Consider the following 19259-nt stretch of genomic DNA (forward strand, 5'->3'; position numbering starts at 1 on the left):
GGCGACGCCTTAGACGAGGAGTACAAATCCCACAGCTTGCCACTTTCTTATAAAGCCTTTTTTAGGGGTGGAGGAGCAATGTAGAGTCTGGAACCTGGGACCCCCAGCAGCCCATTCCCACCCCCTGGGGATGGGCTACCTTCTAGAACCACCAGAACCTGCTGAGCATTGGAGCAGCTCCTAATGCAGCTTCTAGAACCTTCCAGGCCTTCGCCCTTGCTGTGTCCTCTGCAGACTTCAGCTTTTGTACAAGTAGTTGGGAATACCCATCTGCTCTTCACCCACCAGACTGGAAATGCCTTAAGCATGGGTCCAAGAGTGTCTCCATGGTAGGACACAGCACAGAACCTTTGCAAAAGAAGACCTACCACTTCTGCATTTCGCTTTTGGGCAAAACTGGCTCTGTGTATATCTGTTCTGCCAGAACGGTGTTCATCCTAATAGACTTTAACTTGTCCATTAATCAAACCCCTGATGAGTACTGGAATATCAGCTCTGAGAGGTGGAAACAGGCTAATAGGAACCCCTCACACCAACCCACAGGGCTGTAGAGGAAGACTACCAACCGAGTTTAGACCCTGACTCTCCAGGAGTGCCACAGGCCCCTCAGTTCAGCAAATGCCCAGGCTCAGGGACCAGCATGAAGAAGGATCTCATGCCCCCCACCCTCACCACCTCTATACCCATTCTGGGGGTCCAGAGTCCCACTGAGAGCTCTCCCTCTCCCAGGAAGTCAGCTTCCAGAACCTCTCCTCCCACACCCTGGACGTTGATGGCCCTAGCCATGGCGCATAACTTCCCAAGCACTGTAGCCTTTGTGACCAGCATGTGCCTGCCCTTTTTCAGCAGAGTGCTCCAGGCCTGGGCTTGACCTTCAGCAGGCCCTAGGTCAATATCGGCAGAGGGAGGGCATGTGGCTACTGCCATTCAGAGGTAGGACATTATTCCCTGTGGGAAGAGGGTCTGGGAGCAGGGAGCAGGCATAATCCAGAGGTCGTTCCCACCCCCTTTCTCCCAGCAGCTGTCCACATGGCTTCCCCAGGTGTACTGGAGCATGGGATTCAGCCTTAGTAACTGCTTGGCCCCCAGTTCCAAGGAGGGCGGGACGGGGTGAGGCAAGGGCTTACCAGATCCATCACAGCTCCCTTTTTATGTATTTTGTGTACATTTCGTTTCTGAGATTTCATTTAAATAAAATTCTGGGCGAAAAGAAAGGAGGCCAAGAAATGGCAGAATTGCTTTAACACCCTTGTGTGATAGATGGGAGCTAGACAGCCAGAGGCAGGGGCCCAGGACACAGTAAACAAAAGCCAGGGCTAGGACTGGGGTTTACCCTTTTCTTTCAAACAGATGAATAATGGGTTGGCGCTCAGATGCCTGACCTTCAGGGGCCCTCAGGCATTTATTCCCCTTGAAGCCACTTCCTTCAAGCCTTCCAGTAATGTCAGGACTTCTGCCTGCTGAGCCTCCCCTGCACCCCATGGTGGCCCCAGAGGCAGAAGGGATTCATCAATCTTTAAAGCAGAAAGGAGAGGAGGGAGGGGCAGAATTTATCAGCACCAGCAGCCAGGCCCCAGGCACCATGCCAGGGGCTGCTCATGCATCCTAATTTAACCACCATGAACACATTTCGGGGGAGATGGTCCTACTCCACACATGAGAAAATGGGAGGCTCCGAGAGGATATCGGCAAGTCCCTCGGCTTCTGTGAAACTTCAAGTTGGGGGTCTCTGATGCCAACTCTGTGCCCTTCCTGCTCATGTCCTCCCCCGTTTCCGGGTACTGGTCCCTGAAGGAAACAAGGTTTCTACCTGGTGTGTTCTATGTAGGTCAAATTCCCCTTCCAGCAACTGTGGGTCTTGCCCAGTCTGAGCCAGGACAGCCCAGACCCAAGCTCAGAAACCTTCTGACTACTTGGGTGGATTCTGCTCTAATTCAGGGTCGGCAAACTATGGCCCGTGGACCAAATCCAGCCTGCCAGCTAAGAATGGGTTTTACATTATTTTAAGTGATTGGGGGGGGGGAAAATTGTGCTACCTGAAAATTATATTAAATTCTAATTTCAGTGAGCATGTTTGATTGGAACACAGCCATTCATTTGTTTATATACGGTATTGCTTATGGCTGCTTTTGTGCTACAAGGCAGAGCTGAGTGGTTGTGGCCAATGGGACCATATGGCCCACAAAGCTGATGATAGTTACTTACTATCTGGCTCTTTCCAAGAAAGTTTGTTAATCTCTGCTTTAAGCCCCAGGCCCTCTGAACTGCTATGTGCAAACCCAAGACGTGAACTGCACAGGACTTTCAAAGCCATCCAGGAAAAACCAAATCCTTCTCCCTAAATAACTGACAAAGCGTTTGTCTTAAAACAGGATGTTCGATGCAAACAATTGGCTCCCTGGGCTGTGTGTGTGGGCCCTGGGTCAGGACCTGGATATCTGTGGAAGCTGACACCCCTGAGGAAGTACCCTTTCAGTGGTGAGATGGGAACCAATTCAACTCTGATAAAATTAATTTAATAAGGCCATGGGAATATGTAAAGGTCACTAACACTCTCAGCAGGCAAGTTTCCGTCCCCTCTTCCCCACTTGTGTGGCCTTGAAAAAGACCCTTCCCCTAAGACCTCCAGTTCTCAATAAGAGAGGTTTTCCAAGAAAAATATATTACTAAGGAAAGCTAATGCTTGAATGCATATTCCCAACACCATTCTAGTCAATGGGAATTCAGCAATAAGCTAAACCAAATTCCTGCCTTCCTGGAACTTGATATTTTAGTTGAGGGTGGGGACAGATAACAAATACCTAAAATACATCAGGTGGTGAGTGGTATGAAGAAAGTGATGGGGGTAGTATTTCATAATCATGGCAAGACATACTTATAATGGAATACTAGGCAGCTGTTAGAAAGAATGCATAGATCTGTATGTACTTGATATGAAAAGAGCCCCAGGGTAGACTGTTAAAAGAAAAAAGCAAGGCACAAAGCAATGTATAGGATGCACATTTTGTGTGAGGAAGGAGTAGATAACTTGTGTAGGGGCACTTGCTTGTTGTTTACTCAGAGAGAAACACTGCAAGTAGGTATTTATCTCTAAGGAGTGGTAGGTGAACAGGATGGGTGGGCCACGCAGGGCTACATAGAACTAGGTAGAAAGTGTGATCCAATGACATAAAAATTACATTTACAGGCACACATATACACGTCTAGAAAACAAGGTCTGTGAGGTAAACACCAACCCATTACAACTGGGAGAAGATATTTACTCTTTTACAATGCGGGCTTCTCCGTAGTTGGCTCTATTACTTCTATAATTAAAAAAAAAAAAAAAAAAAAATTCACAACCTGACCCAGAGAGGTATGTCTTATTATTCCTACTACAGTTGAGGAAACAAGCTCCAACAGAGGTGTGGCTGACCTGAGGTTGAATGGTAAGGCATTTCTAATGGAGCCCTTTCCTACCTACACCCAACTGCCAAGATAGAGGGAGACTAGCTCTGGGGTAGGCGATATGGGCAGATGTCCTGTCCAGCACAGGCCTCAGGAGCCAAAGGCTTTGTAAGCTGGCGTCTGGCAAGAGTTCTCTCCCCTTCCCGGGTGCCGAGGCAATGGGCAGCAAGCGAGTAGTGCTGAGGTCTCAGAGGATGAACACTGCCCTCATTCTGCCCAAGTTCAAAACCTGGGAGCCCTGCTCAGTTTATGCATCATGCTACTGCCTCCGCGGCCTGGTGGTTGGATGGCTCCACTCCACCCCTCCCACGGAGGGAGGTAACAATGGAGGTTTGTTCTGGTGGCCAGGCCTGGGCCTGCTGGCCTGGACACAGCCTCTCTGAGTCCATAAGTCAAACCAGGAGCCTTCTCAGCCTCCACTATCCTGGGGACACCAGTTACTGAACTGAGTGGCTTTGTCACCTCTATGTCCAGGAGTGACGGGGGGAAGGGGTGAGGTTGCAAGTCCCAAGCAGTGCTGCACACACTTCCCGCTTTGTTCCAGGCCTCCCAGCTCTGCCAGCCTGGGGGAGGGGGAAACTGGATGCCTGTACCCTGGGAGCCAGAGCAGAGCTCTAGCAGAGCTCTGATACCCCGTGACTGGGAGGCACCGGGTAAAGCTGAGCTCCCTGAAGTCACAAGCTGATTACGGGGGATTTGGGGCTGACCCAGCTGTGGGGCAAGTAGGGTCGGATCCCTGAATGGCTCAGCATGGGACAGGATCATCATGGAGATGTTGACACAGCCTATACACCCAAACTGCTGTACAGTACAAAGTGTCTTTCCACTTCAAATAGCCACCACCCTGATTTAGGGCCCTGGGCCAGTCTCCCCACATCCACCGCAGGGTAGCAAACCTCCGTTTTACAGGTAAGAAAGCAAGGCTCTGAGGAAGGCCACTTCCCCAAGGTCATAATTTTGGGAGGACATGGTTTGTGTCCATTCACAAAAGGGTTTCAGTCGTCACCTTTTGTCCAATCCAACTTTGAGACTCCTACTCACCCCGAAAGAGCTTGGAAGGAAAGTCTTGAAGTCTGGGAATTCCTGCTCATTTGAGGTGAGTGGAGGGTGGCCAGAGGAGAGGGGTGTGGAGAAGGCATCTTTTTTATACTGTAGAATATCTCAAATTTTTTTGTGGTAGCCGTATCTTGGACATCTCTCTTGCCTTCTCTGGCCTCAGTTTCCCCATCTGTCTAATGGAGAGCTGGGCCATCCACTGGAAGGTCCCTTCCTGCTCTGACTTTCCTTTATCCCCTTATGTCATATTAGAACATCTGGCAGTGGGTTCTGAGGTGAAGGCTCAGTGTGTGACCTTGGGAAAGTCATTGGACCGTGACGTCATTGTGATGCGCATCTCCTTGACAGGGGAGGCAGGGCAGCCACATTAGTTGACCCATCTCTGGGCCAGGCACTCTCACCCATGTGCTACCTCTGCAAACCAGCTTCCTGAGAAACCCTTGCTGGAGAAGCACTGGCCAGCCAGAGTTTCAATGATTTCCTCAACCAAGTGATACAGCCTGGGCCTCCTGGGGCTCTCTAAAAGCTCATATTGCCAGATTTCTAGAGGCCACAACCCGGGTACAGGTCACCTAAGGCCCAGGTAAGTGCAATGCATCCTGGGAGTCCAAAGAGGCAAGGAAGATTGATGGAGCATCTGTGGGAACACTTTTTTCCCCCCTGAATTCTTACAGATACTCTTATAATGAAAATGACATAGTTGTGCACATGAGGCAACTGAGCTGGAATTCAAAACCCCATCTGCAGGGCCTCAGAAGCCTATGCTCCTTGTACCACTGAGGGACTGACGGACCCTGAAGATTTTTATTTCTTTTTTCTCTGCAGGGCAGAGATGGCAGAGGCCCTGGGGTGCCATAGGGGCCCCACGAGAGACTAGCTGGAGTTCTTCACAAAGGACTGATCCCCCCTACCTGCTGCCCAGAAGGGAATATGAACCCCAGGCCAAAAGGGAAGGGGACTCAGCCTGTCCCCTCCCTATTTCCTTCTACTCAGTAAAACTCATCAGTGAGCTGCAGAGGAGCATGACAGAATACACAGAAGGCAATTGAGTTAATGACTCGTTCCTACGAGATGAAGAGGAACATAGGAGAAAGAACTTCGGAGCCAGGCTTGCCTGGCCTTAAGACTCTGGGCAGTGATATCATTTCTCCAGGCCTCAGTCTAACAGCCTGTATAAAAGGGCTGTGCTTATTGATCAAATCAGCAATCTCCAAAGGGAAGGGATTTATTCCAGAATGTATACAGAATGATCCATAGAAGGCTTAGCAAAAAGGAAAAAAAACTTTTTTTTTAACCATAACTGCTATCTGTATTTGTCCTTTGAAATTTCTATGATGTAGGCATATGATCTACTAGCATAACTGCATGTACATGAATTTATAAATACAGATAAACCACTTGGAAGTAGGTGGTCCAAAAGTATTTACTGACGGGGGAGTCAAAAGTTGGGAGGTTATAGCATAGAAAACACCCACCTGTTACAGCATTTAGTCAGCTGGTACTAGGGCATACCTTGAATTTAGGCAAACTTCCCCGCCCCCGCCAGCCCAAACTTCAAGAAAGGCTATGGTGAAAAGGGATAATGGAGACTGGAAGTCCTTTCTGATTGACCTGGATTCAAATCTAGCTCAGTTACTCAATAGCTGTGGGACTTTAGGAAAGTTATTTCCCTTCTCTAAATCAACAGGGCTATGTGGAGGGTCAGTGACATTGTAAAGCATGTCAGCCAAGCGCCTAGTAAACTGTAAGTGGCTACAGATTTTCTCCTCCACTTTTCTGTCTCCACTCAGAATATTCTCTTATCCACTCAAGAAATAAATACCCACGTCCTGCATCCATGCTGAACCGATAGTTCTTACCTTTGAGGAAGTGACAAAAGTTATCTGTCTTACAGATGGAGAAACTGAAGCCCAGAGAGGTAACGTGGCCTGCCAGAGCCCTGAGATAACACAGGAGGTCTTCTGGGTCTCAAGCCCTTACCAGTATCTAAAATCGCTTTTTGTTTGGTTTTTATTTTGTTTCATCCCAACATAATGGCTCACCTATGACTGCCAAGAAATATGTTCCCAGCTCAGGGTCTCCCATCAAGCCCAAGGGCCACGGCAAGGTGAAACAGGTTGTCTGGATTCAACAGGTATGAAGCAGCCATTTCCCGCTGAGGGGACAGCCTGGCGTCACTCTCAAGCACCACTCTGCCCAGCCAGGAAACTCCTTAGTCCCACCAGACACATTCACAGCCCACCAGAAGGGCAGTGCAGAGTTCAGCACTGCCCCAGCATTCCAGCATTTCAGGTAAAAAAATAAATGGGCATCCTTGAGCCTCCCCTGCCGAGATGGGAACATTCAAGAGGATAAGAGGGAGTGTTTCAAAGGAAAAAGTGATTTGAGAGTGGCAGGAAAGCAGGATGGAGGATGAACATTCCAAGGTTATTAAATCACACGATTGGACATATATACAACAGATTATAAGGAGACGTTACTTGGAGAAGCACTCAAGTTAAAAGTTGTACCCACAACATATCACATAGATACAGAGAAATCGAAAACCAGAGAAATTAAATTTTTTGAAGAAGTTCTGTTTGAGGATGAAAATTAGAGTAAGGCTTTCTAGCTTTTTCTTGCTGTTTCAGCTTTTCTTGAGAATTGATGGAGTGCCTATCAGAATGAACAACGTGAGACTCTACCATAAGGTGACGAGACCTACATGTTATGAGAATATACGTCACGAGAGAGCAAAATTTAATTTAATCCATGTTTCACCTCCCCTCGTCATGGAGCCTAACGAAATACCACAGTATTTACCAATAAAGGAGGCAGTTTGTGAAAAGCTAATATTTCCAGACAGAATTGATCATAACTCGACAGACTCACAAGAAAATACAGCTGTGGAAAAGAATGTGATGTGCCATCCAACTATATAAATTCATCATGGAATCTGGAGACGTTGGCTATTTGGACAGGGGCATTTTTATTACGAGAATTAATTGTCTTGTCTAGGTGCAGATTTTCTGTAGCGTCAAAGGAATAAAAGATTATTGCAGGCAAAAAAAAAAAGGTGACTTGAAAATATTCTATACAAGGGGAAATTAGGGAGGAAGGAAAGAAACACTGTCCCGCACACCGGCGAGATTCGATACATATTTGTTGAGAAGAAACCGTTCTGGGAAAGTCACAAAGATCTCCTGCAGGACAAGACCGTTTACAGATGACAAAAGAGATTCTATCCAGGCAGTTGCCTCCAGAGAAGAGTCCTCATCTATTCCGAGTACAGAGGCCCTCCCCTCGTCCCTCAGTCCTCCCGTCGCACTCCAGCCTGGGGCCCCTTCCTCAGCAAGTGATATAATCTCTCCAGGCGGCGGTGACGGCCCCAGGGGTGCTCTCTCTCCGCCCAGCCCACACCAGCCCCGCCCAAGAGGGAAACGTGCCACCTCGGAGCACATCTCCCCAGGACTTGGCAAAAGCTTTGGAGCCTGCGCTACTCGGAAAGAAGGGCCTAAGAGGCCGGCTCTTAACTCAAGCCTGGAGAGCCGGGCACCCTGGAGTTGGAGCCCCAGCCTTAAGAAAGTGTCCCCCGCCTCGGAAGCACAGAGCTGGCGCGTAGCCGCGGAAAAAGCCAAACGCCAGGCCGCGCGCTTAGTGTGGCGCCCAGGAAAGGGGAGCAGCCGTTCCAAGCCAGCCTGGTGGGGACGGGTCCCGCCTCTACAAGCAGAAGCTGGGGCCGGGCCGGGGGCTCGGCCCGCTCAGCCAATGGGTGCCGCGCACGAGCCCCCTCCCTCGCCCCAGGAGGAGTCTGCGCGGGGCCGCTGCTGGGAGATTTTGCTGCGCCGGGGCCCTGGGTTCCCCTGGCGTCCCCGGAAGGAAGCCAGATACTCAGTGCGCGCGCCAAATGCGCCCGCGCTCATGCCCACTCGCATCCCTCTCCCCCAGGGCACTGCGCTCTAGGCCGGCGCCCAATGAAGCTCAGAGACGCGCGCCACCCGCCCGGGCTGCACAGCGCTGCCGGACCGCGGGAGAAACCCAGGCCAGCGGAGGGGTGGGCAAGTGTCCGCGCCTTTGTTCCGGGAGGGGAGGGCCCACGGACGCGAGACTCACCTTGCTGCTGGGATCCATGGCCGCGTTGCGCCGGAGGCTCTGGCTGCGCGCGGGAGACGCTCTGGTTCCGGCTCAGGACCCAGGACTGCCACTCTTGACTCCCAGTACCCGCTCCGCCATTTATAGGACCCCAGCCATTGGCTGGCGTGGCCGGTGTGTGCGGGGGTGTGGGCAGAGCCAGGGGGCGTGGCCTGGGCACGTCCAGGGCGGGGCTCCAGGGGGAGGGGGCGAGGGCGGGAGTGCTCCAGGCCCCGACCCTGCTCTAGCTGCGAGTCTGCCCTACTCCCTGTGCCTTAGGTCCGGGGAGAGTGCTCGCTGTGTGACCTGGAGCAAGTGTCTCGCTGTGTGACCCTGAGCAAGTGTGCACACCTCTCTGAGCCTCAGAGGCCTCTAGCAAAATGATAGAGCTCGTACCTGGCTCTCCGCCACTGGAAAACTTGGGTAATTATGGATAATAAGAGCACCACCTCATTGGTTTGTTATGAAGATTGAGTTAATATTTGTAGAGTGTTTAGAACAGCGTCTGTGAAGTGGTGAGTTGTATTTAAGTATTCGTTAGACTACGGGAGCTCTCCCTGTGCTATTTTCTCTCTTCCCTCCTCCGGGCGTTCCTGTTTGCACGCTAAAACCTTGCAATGACTGGACCCTCTACCTGGAAATCCATACCCACTTCTCTGGGCTTTCATCTCACCTCCTCTGTGAAGACTTCTACTCCTGACAGTACATGTGAATCTATGATGACAAGTAAGTGTGAAAAATATAAATAAGAACACAGGAGACCTTGGGTTTAAACCAGCTCCACTGTATACTAGCCCTGTATGATCCTTGATGAGGGGCTGGCCTATGAGCCTCAGTTTTCTTATGGGCAAAGCAAAATTAATACCACCACCACCAGCCTCATGTGCTGTCACCAGAGTTACAATTTCCAGAGAAGCACATGCTGACACACAGTAAGTCCTCCTTTAGTGATAGTGGTATTATTTCACCTTATTTCATCTGATTTGACCTCATTTCCTCTTCTAGACCCTGCCTTACTTGAGATTCAGTGAAGGGTAAGAGTCCTGGTCTAAAGGTCTGGCCAAAATCCTGAGGTTAGGCTGAGGGTCTCTTTCCGCATAAGGGGGTGGGGGAGGGGTTACTCTCTGTTGGAAAGGAGTCTGAGCTGACCACATGACCCCTGGAGTCTCTGCCTGGGCTATGTATCCAGTGCTGGCTGAGGGGGCAGCCTGGCTGTGCATGAAGCCCTGAAACGGAAGGCAGGCCACTGGGCACACCCCTACCCATGGCTCCCACTTCTATGGTTTCCCAGCAGCTTAGCCTGGAAAGCTTAGGCCATTCTTTCCTTATCTGGGTTCCAGAAGCCACCAAATCCTGCTGTTTTCACCTTATGCACCACCTCATCCTTCTTGCCGCCCTACTATCTGCAGGGCCAACAGCTCCTTCAGTCCTGACTCCCAGTCTCCTGCTCAAATGTCCAGTATTATCATAAAGGGAGCAAGATCCTCAAGGCACCAGTTTAAAGCTTAGCCTTATCTCTCGCACCAGCACTTTCTACTATATCTATACATTTGTCAGGTTGTTTCCTCTGCTGAACTCCCTTCCCCTCCACCTCAATATGCCAAAATGTTTCTGATAGCACAAAGCATCCCTGGAATGGGGCTTCCTCTTAGAAGTGTCCCTGAGTCCCCCAAGGGGAATCTCTTCCTTACCCTTTGGTGTTTCTAAGTGTGCTGCTTGTCTTGTCTGTCTTTCCCCAGACTGAGCCTTGAGGTGAGACACATGGGTGAAGAAGTGAAGGAAGGCAAGAACCTCTTTCCTGCTAACTCTTCTAGTCTTTCCTTAAGTGTCTCTTGGGTTTTTCCACGTCCTTGCTTGAAGTCTCTGTCCCTCTGTTCCTTAGCATATCTAGTCAACTGTATATTCCTCTTCCCGGCTGTAGGTATGCCCCACTCAGCCCAGAGGTCACACTCACCATCAGGCATCGTTTCCTTCTCCAGGCCAGCACTGTGCTGGACACTTCCCCAGGAACAGAGGCATGCAAATCTGGTGCTAGCCTCATGGAGCCTCCAAACGAGAGAGTATGCAAGAGCAGAGATGTACAACGAGAACAAGTTGCGGGTACAGGGATTAGAATGTGTACAGGAGCTGAATTTGTACCATAGAGGAAGGAGAGAGAGTAGAGGGCTTTAGGGAGGGGGTGAAGCATGCTCAGCAGGGTTTAGGGGGCTGAATACGAATGAGTTCACTAGGTGGATCAGAAGGATGACCATTTTAAGCAGAGGGGAAAACATACAAAGACAGCACACAGGCAGAGAATAATTGCTGAAGGGAAGAAAGACTCTCTAGATTCCAACTCAGTGACTGATGGTGGAGCCCTGGATTTGTACTACTGAAGCCCAGCGCTGCTTTTTACTTGCCAAACATCCCTGAGCAACTCCCTTCTCTCTGAGCCTCAAGACCCGCATCTGTAAAAGGGATACAACAATCCCCTCCTGGGTCAGCCTGAGAGAAATGAATGTGTATTAAGATTTATCCAAATAAACGGTATTAATTCATGATGTCAGAAATTCAATCAAATTCCCTTCCTATGGTCAAGACGGCCTTTGAAGACAAAGTAGAGTGGTCAGTTTACCTGCCCAAACAGACCCGCATTACCTGCTTGAAATTCCATTACTAGGAGTTCTCTCTAAGTTTTATGACCCCTGGAGGCTACCGTTTAGAGGTACACACTTCAGAAGCTATTGGATCAGAGATTAGATTCTCAGGTGGGCTAGTTAGTTTATTTTGGGGGTGGCTAAGTCCTGTGAAATATAATAGGATTTAACTCCAACCAGGAAGGGAACACCAGAGAAAATCTAAGGAAGTGGCATCTGAGCCTGGAAGGTTGGGATGCAGGCAGAGAAAGAGCATGAACAAATAAATGCCTGGAAGTGGGTCATGAAGGTTCAGCTTAACCCAGAGAGGGCCAGGCTAAGTATAATAGCCCCTGTGGCTGGAGTGTGGGGGTTGGGAGAGAGGAGATAAAGAGAGGGGGAATTTGAGTGAAAGGAGAAGCTGAAGAGGTGGTGTCACAAAGGCCCTCAAATGCCAGGTGTAGGAGTTAGGGCTTTATTCAGTGGGCAGTGAGGAGCCATGGAGGGTTTTGGAACAGGGGAAGGAAGGACATAAGGAAATCTCAGCCTCCTTCAAACCTACCCTACCCTGAGGCTTTAAAGGACCTGTGAGGAAGGCTGGGGAGCCCTAGCGGTCAGCTTGGAGGGAACAAGGGCGGTCCCCCACAAACTATGCTCACACTGGCAGCTTTGTCCTTGATGCTGCTTTTAGCCCTGGAAGGAATTTGGGACTTTTCTGAGTCTGATTCCAAGCAGTTCCAGCCCTAGCCACTTTTGGAGGAAAAAAGCTCTCTGGGACTGCCAGGGCGGTGCCAGGTGGCCAGGCAGATGCTGGCTGGCTGGTTCGTGCCTAACGGCACGCACATGGGCTCCAGCGGCGCTGAACAGAGTCCTAGAGGCTCCGTGCCAAGGCTGCCTAGTCTGGAGTGAGTAAGACGGCCTGAGGAAGGGCTTCCTCCCCCTCCACCCCCACCCCGCCTTTAAAGGCAAGCTTCCTTGACAGCTAGGAGAAAAGGCCTCCTGAGTCAACTGCAGCTGATACAAAGGAGGCTGGCAGGGGTTGGGACGCGGGAATCCCAGATCCGCAGTATGTTTTGCAACTGAAATCCTCCCAGGCTGCAGGTAAACACGGTGTTGGACTCCAGGACAGTTTTGTGTGTTGGATATTTTCATTCTCATTTGCACACCACCTGCTCCCGGAAAGTTTTTTGGCTTTCCTTCTTTATTCTTTTGTTTGTGTGCCCCTCCCCCGTCCTCTACAAGGGCTCTCATCAGGGCCACCTCTGACTCGCTGATGCTGGGGCTATTGAAGGAACATGCCCCTCCTCCATTCTCTCCCGAGAGCCAGGCTTATCTTCAGGAGAGACTTCTGTTTGTCCCACAGGTACCTTGAACTCACCATGTTTAAATCTAAGCTCATCTTCCCCCATCCCTCCTAGTCCCCACCTCGGAGATGGCTCCTCTATCCACCAAATTACTGATTGTTTTCATCCGCCCTGAGCTTTAAGTGTGACTCAACAGGACACTCAATGTTACTAATACTGTCATTTAAACTTTTGATATTTTGTCATTTTGGATTTTTTTGCATTAATTTTAATTTTTTTAAAATATTGCATAAAAAATATTATTTATCTTGATGACTGGACTTTTTTGGCACCCCCTTGAATCTTACTGGGGGGTAGGTGAATACCTCACTTGCCACACCCTAACCCTGACCCTGCTGGTAATGTTTTGTAATCAGGGTGCTGGTTACACGGGTGTGTTCTGTTTGTCAAAATTCCTCGAGGTGTGCACTGCAATTTTTGTACTTTTCTGTATGCACATTATGCTTCAATTAAAAGAATTTTTTTTTCTTTCTTTTTTTAATGAAAATATTTCCCTGGTTTCAAGGGAATATCTGCTGTCCACTTCTTCTAGCTAGCATCCCCAGTACCAAAAATAATACCTGCTACACACTGGGACTCAGTACTTAGTGTTGAGTGAATGAGTGCAATGTTATTCCAGTTATTTAATCCCTGAAAGAACTCTATGAGATAAGTATTTTTCTCTCCTTTTTCTGAAAGGGAAAATTGAGATTCTGAGAAGTAACTTGCCCAACTAAGATCACACAAGTAGTAGGTTTGAGTTCTAGCACCTCGATTAAAAAAATAAACAAACAAAAATTCCAACCAGCAGTGCTGGTTCAGGCACCTAGCACAAGTAATGTACTGGGGCCTGGCTTTTCTCACTTAGATTATGATTGTTTGAGATGAATCTTTCCCTAGATAATGACTTCCTAGGGGCAGGGACTCAGGCATTCCTAACTGCCATCTGTCTGGCTTGTTACTTAGCACAGGGAAGAAGCTATAACTGTTTAATAAATGAATAAAGCAAAGAATAAATGAATGAGGGGGCCAACAGTGACATGTGGTGGGTAGAACACAGGTTTTGAAGACAGATCTGCTACCTGTGTGTTTGGGGGCATATGACTTAACTTTTCTGAGTCTCAATTTCCCCACCTGTAAAAGGGGAATGATATCAGTACTTACCTCAAAGATTCATTGAAAACATGAAGGAGAAAATAACTGTTGGGTGATGGGTATATAATAAATACTTGAAAAATGGTAACTATTATCATTTCCAGTATTTTATATTTTCAAAGCCTTATTTACGTCAGGGTGGCAGGGATCTACCTCTTCCAATTTCCATGTATTGTTTTCTGGGGGTTTCTGGAATTGGAAGGAGGAGACGTGATGCAGCCATCAGGAGCTTACTTCCTTAAGCCCACAGAAAGGGGGAGTGATGGAATAGTCCGGAAGTCTGGTTTTATGGCCCAGCTCCTCCTTGCTGGTGGTGCCACCTTTGGTGGTATTTCCTCTCTGTGAGCCTGTTTTTGCTCTGTAAAATGGGGCTCAGAATTATCTTGATCTTATGGGGCTTTGGGGAGGGTCCAATGGCTTATCCCTGGGCCTAGCACACAGTAAGTAGGCCCTCCATAAAGTTTGAGTCTGAGAAATTGACCTGGCACTCTGAGGTGTGGCAAAAGAGCATGGAGACCTGAGCGTCTCAGAGACCCTGAGAAATTCCAGGACTGATGGGAAAAACAAACAGGCTGGCTTGGCTCTGTTTTGTTCTTCGAACCTTATTTCTCCTGAAAAGTGAAATGACAATGTCCTTTATGCTTTAACTGCAAAACCTTCCCCCGTGTCATTCCTTGGTTCCTCCCCACACCTTGTGCTGAGGGCAAGACCAAATTTACTTATACATCCTCTAGGCAGTTGAGGAAATTGAGGCACACAGAGGTTAAAGCCACTTGCTTGAGGTCACACCGAAGGAGGAATTTGGTAGCAAATTAAAGGCATGAAACCTGGACCTCTTAATTTCTAGATACCACCATATAGCAATAGGAATTCAAAAGAAAGCACACAGCTCACCCCCCTCCCGGCTTCCCTACCCCTCTCAAGCAAGTGGCCACAACCCAGTCAGCATCCGGCGGTGCCCTCCCCCACCTGCATGCCACCTGGCAGTCACACGCACATTAGCACATTAATCACGGAGTTGGGTGACTCACCCCATTATACCGGAGCTGACTTCTTTAGAAGCAGGAGAGTGAGAACCAGTTGAGAGCCGGAGGTGTCTTCCCTTCCTTATTGAGGCTTGAAATTAATGCCCCAAATTCATGGCAGTTTAACTCTTAAGAAAGGGAAAGCACTGTGAGCTGGCTGGAGGCAGAGATCTCTGGACTCAGAGGGGTGGTTCAGTTCCACCCTCGGCTGTCACAGGTTTGTTAGGTGACTTCAGGAAAGTCACTGTCCCTTTCTAAGTCTCACTCTCTTCCGTTTCTTAATGAAGGTGTTGCAACAGCTGACTTCCATGGCCCTTCTAGCTCTGGGTTAAACAGCCTTGTCATAATAAAGTCATGTGTATTGACAGTTTACTATGTGCCAGGTGCAGGGCTAAATGAGTGGTATATAATTATCTCCTTTAATTCTCATAACAAATCCTAGACATGCTGTTTTATCTCATTTCACAAAGAAGGAAACCAAGGCACAGTTTTAGAGTAATTTGCCCCAGGTCAAGCAAGTACCGTAAGTAAGTGGTAGATCTGAGTATTGGACCCAGTCTGTCCCCAGTATGCTCATAAACGGATCTACACTTACTCCCTTTATCCTGCTAGACCTGTTTAAAAAAAAAAAAGTGGTAATTATATATATTACAAAAAATTTACCATTTTAACAATTTTTAAGTGAAGAGTTCAGTGGCATAAAGCACATTTACACTGTTGTGCAACTATCACCACCGTCCACCGCCAGAACTTTTTTATCTTCCCAAACTCCGTACCCATTAAACAGTAACTTCCCATTCTTCTATCCCCCACGACCACCGTTCTACTTTCTGTCTCTATGAAGTTGACTACTCTAGTTACCTCATGTAAATGTTCCTCATCTTTAAAACTATGATAATAAAGGTCAAGAGTTATTTGATCTTCCTCCCAGGAGGGTAGTTGGCTCCCACTTGGACTTAAGTTCCAGTTCTTCCATTCAACAGCTGTGTGCCCTCAGGCAGGTTGCTTAACCTCTCTGCCTCTCTCCTGTCCAAGTCTCTAAAATTGGCCTAATAAGCCTTGCCTTGTGGGGCTATTGAAAGGATCACAGGACACAATACATGTGAAAGTGTTTGGAAAATCTGATGCCACTTCTAGAGCTTGATATATATATTGTATATATAAATTGTGTATATATATCTTGTACAAAATTTGTATATATAAATTTTGTATATATATCTAAATAAATTATATATATATATCTTGTTCCTTGAGGGCTAGGCTGAGGACCCTGGCTGGGTTTATAGGCGTGAGAGCGAGAAAGACTTTAGAATTGTGCATTTTCTCCTTAATAAGACTGAGACCTAGAGAGGTGTTATTGATTTGCCCAAAGTTGCACATGGAACTTCATGCAGCCATTCTCATCTATGCCCTGAGCATAATGCCCTGAATATGGCAGGTGCCCAACAGGTGTTTGCTGCTAAGGTTGGTAGGTGGAGGCCACGGCATAGAAGGAGGGCCTTGACTGCTTGACTATGGAGCCCTCCCCTCCAGCAGCTCGTGTTCTAGCCCGTGTACCTGGAATTGTAAAGTGGCTGGTAGCGTCTCTGCTTATAGAAAGAGCTGGGGCAATATTCTTCTGTCTTGGCTTGTTCTGCCTTTTACTGGTTCCCAGAGGCCTGGCCTTGTGCCTGAGAGTCACGTCTTTTTTATTTCCTTAGAGTAATGATGTAGGATTTTTTGGTTGCAAGTATCCATATATTTAAGCCAACTTCAGTCAAAAAAAGAGAATTTATTAAAGGCTACAGAGGTGTCTCCCAAATCAGTGGCAAGGATGCAGTCAGGGGCTGACAATGCTCTGGACTCGGCAAGTAGACCACCATCTGCATCCCTCACCTCTGCTTTGTTCCTCTCTCTCTTCATAGACAGACATGTTCTGCTCCATGTGGGAGAACATGACCACTGCACAATGCCGGCACCCTCAAGTCTGTCTCAGCCGTCGCCTGGTCCTGATTCTGAGTTTCTAGAAGAGAGAAGCAGATTAGCCCTGTGTGAGTGAAATGTTTGCCCTAGGTCTGAGTGGCTGTGATTAAATAATGGGATCATAGAACACAGACAAAGCCGGCATGGCTCACCTCTGTGTGGGGGTGGGGTGGAGGAAGGGGTGTGAGTTACACAGGCAAATACGTGCAGCCATGAAAAATGTTGAATAGAGATATACACTCACTGACATGGAAAGAAAGTCAAGCTTGTTTTGAATGGGAAAAACAGCTTACAAAACAGTACCTTCATCACATTTTAAAAAGTAAATATACATATATAATATAATTGATTTCTATAGAAATGTGCTCAATGTGATTTGAAATTATGGGTAGTAGAATTGAGGGTAACTTTTATTTTCTTCTTTTGTAATATCTGCATTTTTCTCTAATGAATATTAGTTGAGTTATAATAAAACAATAACTCTTACGTCACAGGGCTTCAGTGTGTGTTAACTAAGACATTTATCCACTTATTCAGTAAATATTTATTAAGCACCTCGTACATGACGGTTTGTGAATGCTGCACAATGACTGGTCAATGACAGAGGCTCAATAATTGGGGTCACCCCAGGCCCTGCCTTCCAGAAGTACACAAGGCTGGATGCTCAGACTTAGGTGCTTCTGCTCTAATGGTCTATATGCATTCTGAAAATCTAGGAAATGATGGTTCAGCTGTCCATTGCTGTAGAATAACCACTCCAAAACTTAGTGGCTTTAAATGGCAACAGTGTAGTATTTCTCACGATTTTGTGCAGTTCTGCTCCCCCCAAGGCACTGCTGAGGTATTCATTCATGCAGTTGTATTCCGAGGACTCCTTGGCTGGGGCTGTTCTCTCCATATGGTGCCTCATTCTCCTCTGTTTTCAGCAGGATGGGCTGGGCTTGCATACGCATGGCGGCTGGGGCCAAGAGGGAACGTGCCGAGAGTACAAGCCCCAATGTGGAAAAGCTGCTCAAGCCTGCTTGTACCAGTACAAATCATTCGGGATAGAACTTGCTTTGTCCCTCAATCTGTAATGAATATTTTCTCTATGAGTAAGTATTCTTCCCAGCCTGATTTTTAATGGCTGACTGATAGTCCATCGTTGATTTAACCAATCCCCTATTGATGAACATTTAGGTGGTTTTCATTTGGGGGCACTTATAAACAACTCCGTGAAAACTCAACTTTGTACCAAGAGCTCAGTTCAAATCCTTGGAGGAGAGGGATGACAGGATCAAAGAACAGGCATTCTTAAGGCTTTACTAAATCGTTCTTCAAAAAAATAGTATATACTGCCCTTTTATCACCTATAAAGGGACCTGCCCTTTTCACAATCCTCTGGCCAATAGTGTGTGTGTTTATCTTTTCAGTCTTTGTCAGTTGGATAGGTGACAAATGGTATCTCATCATCGTCTTCAAAAGAGAGAAAATTAAAAGTCAGTCTCCCAGAGCCAGATGCTTGAGGGGAGTTCTTGTGTTTTACTCGGAAGCAGCCGTAATAAATCAGCAGAGGTGAGGGCAATACAGTGTAATGTCTCTCTGCCCACTGATTTCAGGCTGTAAAAAAGGAGAACAGCCCTGCTGGCTGAGCTCCTGGCTGCGGATGAGGTTACTATGTCCTTTTAGTGCAGTTCACTGGGACAAGCCTGCTACTCTCCCGTGTTGTGTCTGCGGGTTTTCCAGTCGGCAGAGCGTACACAGTCTCGCTTGTCTCACCCACCATACCCATCTTGACTCTGGCCCTGTCCCCTCTGACCCATTAGTACTGAGGTCTGGACCTGGCCGGCTATGACTAATGAGAATTGAAAGGAGAGGTGTGCAAAGCAAGACCCCGAGATCCATCCTTGGCCTTGAGAAGCCAGAGCCATTTCTCATGGCCTCAAAACCTCATGAATGGGGGACATCTTCCTGTGTGGAAGTGGGAGTCGTGCTTCTTACTAGACAGAGAACAAGCAATGAAGCCTTTCTGAGCCTCAGTTTCTTCATCTAGAATATGGGGGTAATGGAGCTTTTAGGATTATTATGTACTTCTTCTGTGTCCAACACTTGTAATCCTCACAGGACCCCTCCAAGATTGGGAATATCCTGCCCACTTTACAGGTGAGGCCCAGAGAAGGGAATTAACTTGCCCTAGATCACACAGCAAATAAGTAGCAGAGTTAGAAATGAGCTCAGTCCAACCTGGAACCAAAACCTAGACATACTCCTTCTACAGGCTTTGTAAAGGATTGGATAAGAAAAGGACATCTTAAAGAGCTCTTCAGCTTCTTATGAGTTAAAAAGTATCTGCAATGACAGCACAGTTTATAAAACCTGCCATCACCAGCCGGACAGTTAATTAGAATTATTCTCAGTGCAGGGGATAGTTGGGGTAGGGATCCACCTTAACCAAGGTTCTGGCTGGAGTTTTCCAGAAAGGTACCTGATTTCACAGCTACAATTCTATTTTGCTCTCTTCACAGAGGGAGGCCGGCCCTTCACTTAATAGTACCATTTATTTATGG

General features: G+C 47.8%; 1 protein-coding gene, 1 long non-coding RNA gene and 1 pseudogene across 3 annotated transcripts in view; 2 read left to right on the forward strand and 1 right to left on the reverse strand.

Annotated features, from left to right (window-relative positions):
• Positions 1-8735, reverse strand: part of SLC2A1 (solute carrier family 2 member 1) — a 29052-nt gene extending 20317 nt beyond the window's left edge. Inside the window, exon 1 of the mRNA XM_019751168.2 lies at positions 8596-8735. Coding sequence (XP_019606727.2) covers positions 8596-8613 — 18 coding nt within the window. The 5' untranslated portion in view covers positions 8614-8735. The remainder of the gene's footprint in view (positions 1-8595) is intronic.
• Positions 6548-7599, forward strand: LOC109457848 (TIP41-like protein; annotated as a pseudogene).
• LOC141572086 (uncharacterized) lies at positions 8623-18925 on the forward strand. 2 transcript variants are annotated; one of them, XR_012497195.1, is made up of 3 exons: positions 8623-8748; positions 8893-9339; positions 16656-17091. It is a non-coding gene; the product is annotated as an uncharacterized LOC141572086 (long non-coding RNA). The 2 variants fall into 2 exon arrangements; XR_012497196.1 differs by lacking the exon at positions 8623-8748 and adding an exon at positions 17640-18925 and having other exon boundaries at positions 8769-9339; positions 16656-16781.
• Positions 18926-19259: the final 334 nt, after the last annotated feature.

The sequence above is a fragment of the Rhinolophus sinicus genome, linkage group LG06 (genome assembly GCF_036562045.2).
Source record: "Rhinolophus sinicus isolate RSC01 linkage group LG06, ASM3656204v1, whole genome shotgun sequence".
Classification (NCBI taxonomy): Eukaryota; Metazoa; Chordata; class Mammalia; order Chiroptera; family Rhinolophidae; genus Rhinolophus; species Rhinolophus sinicus.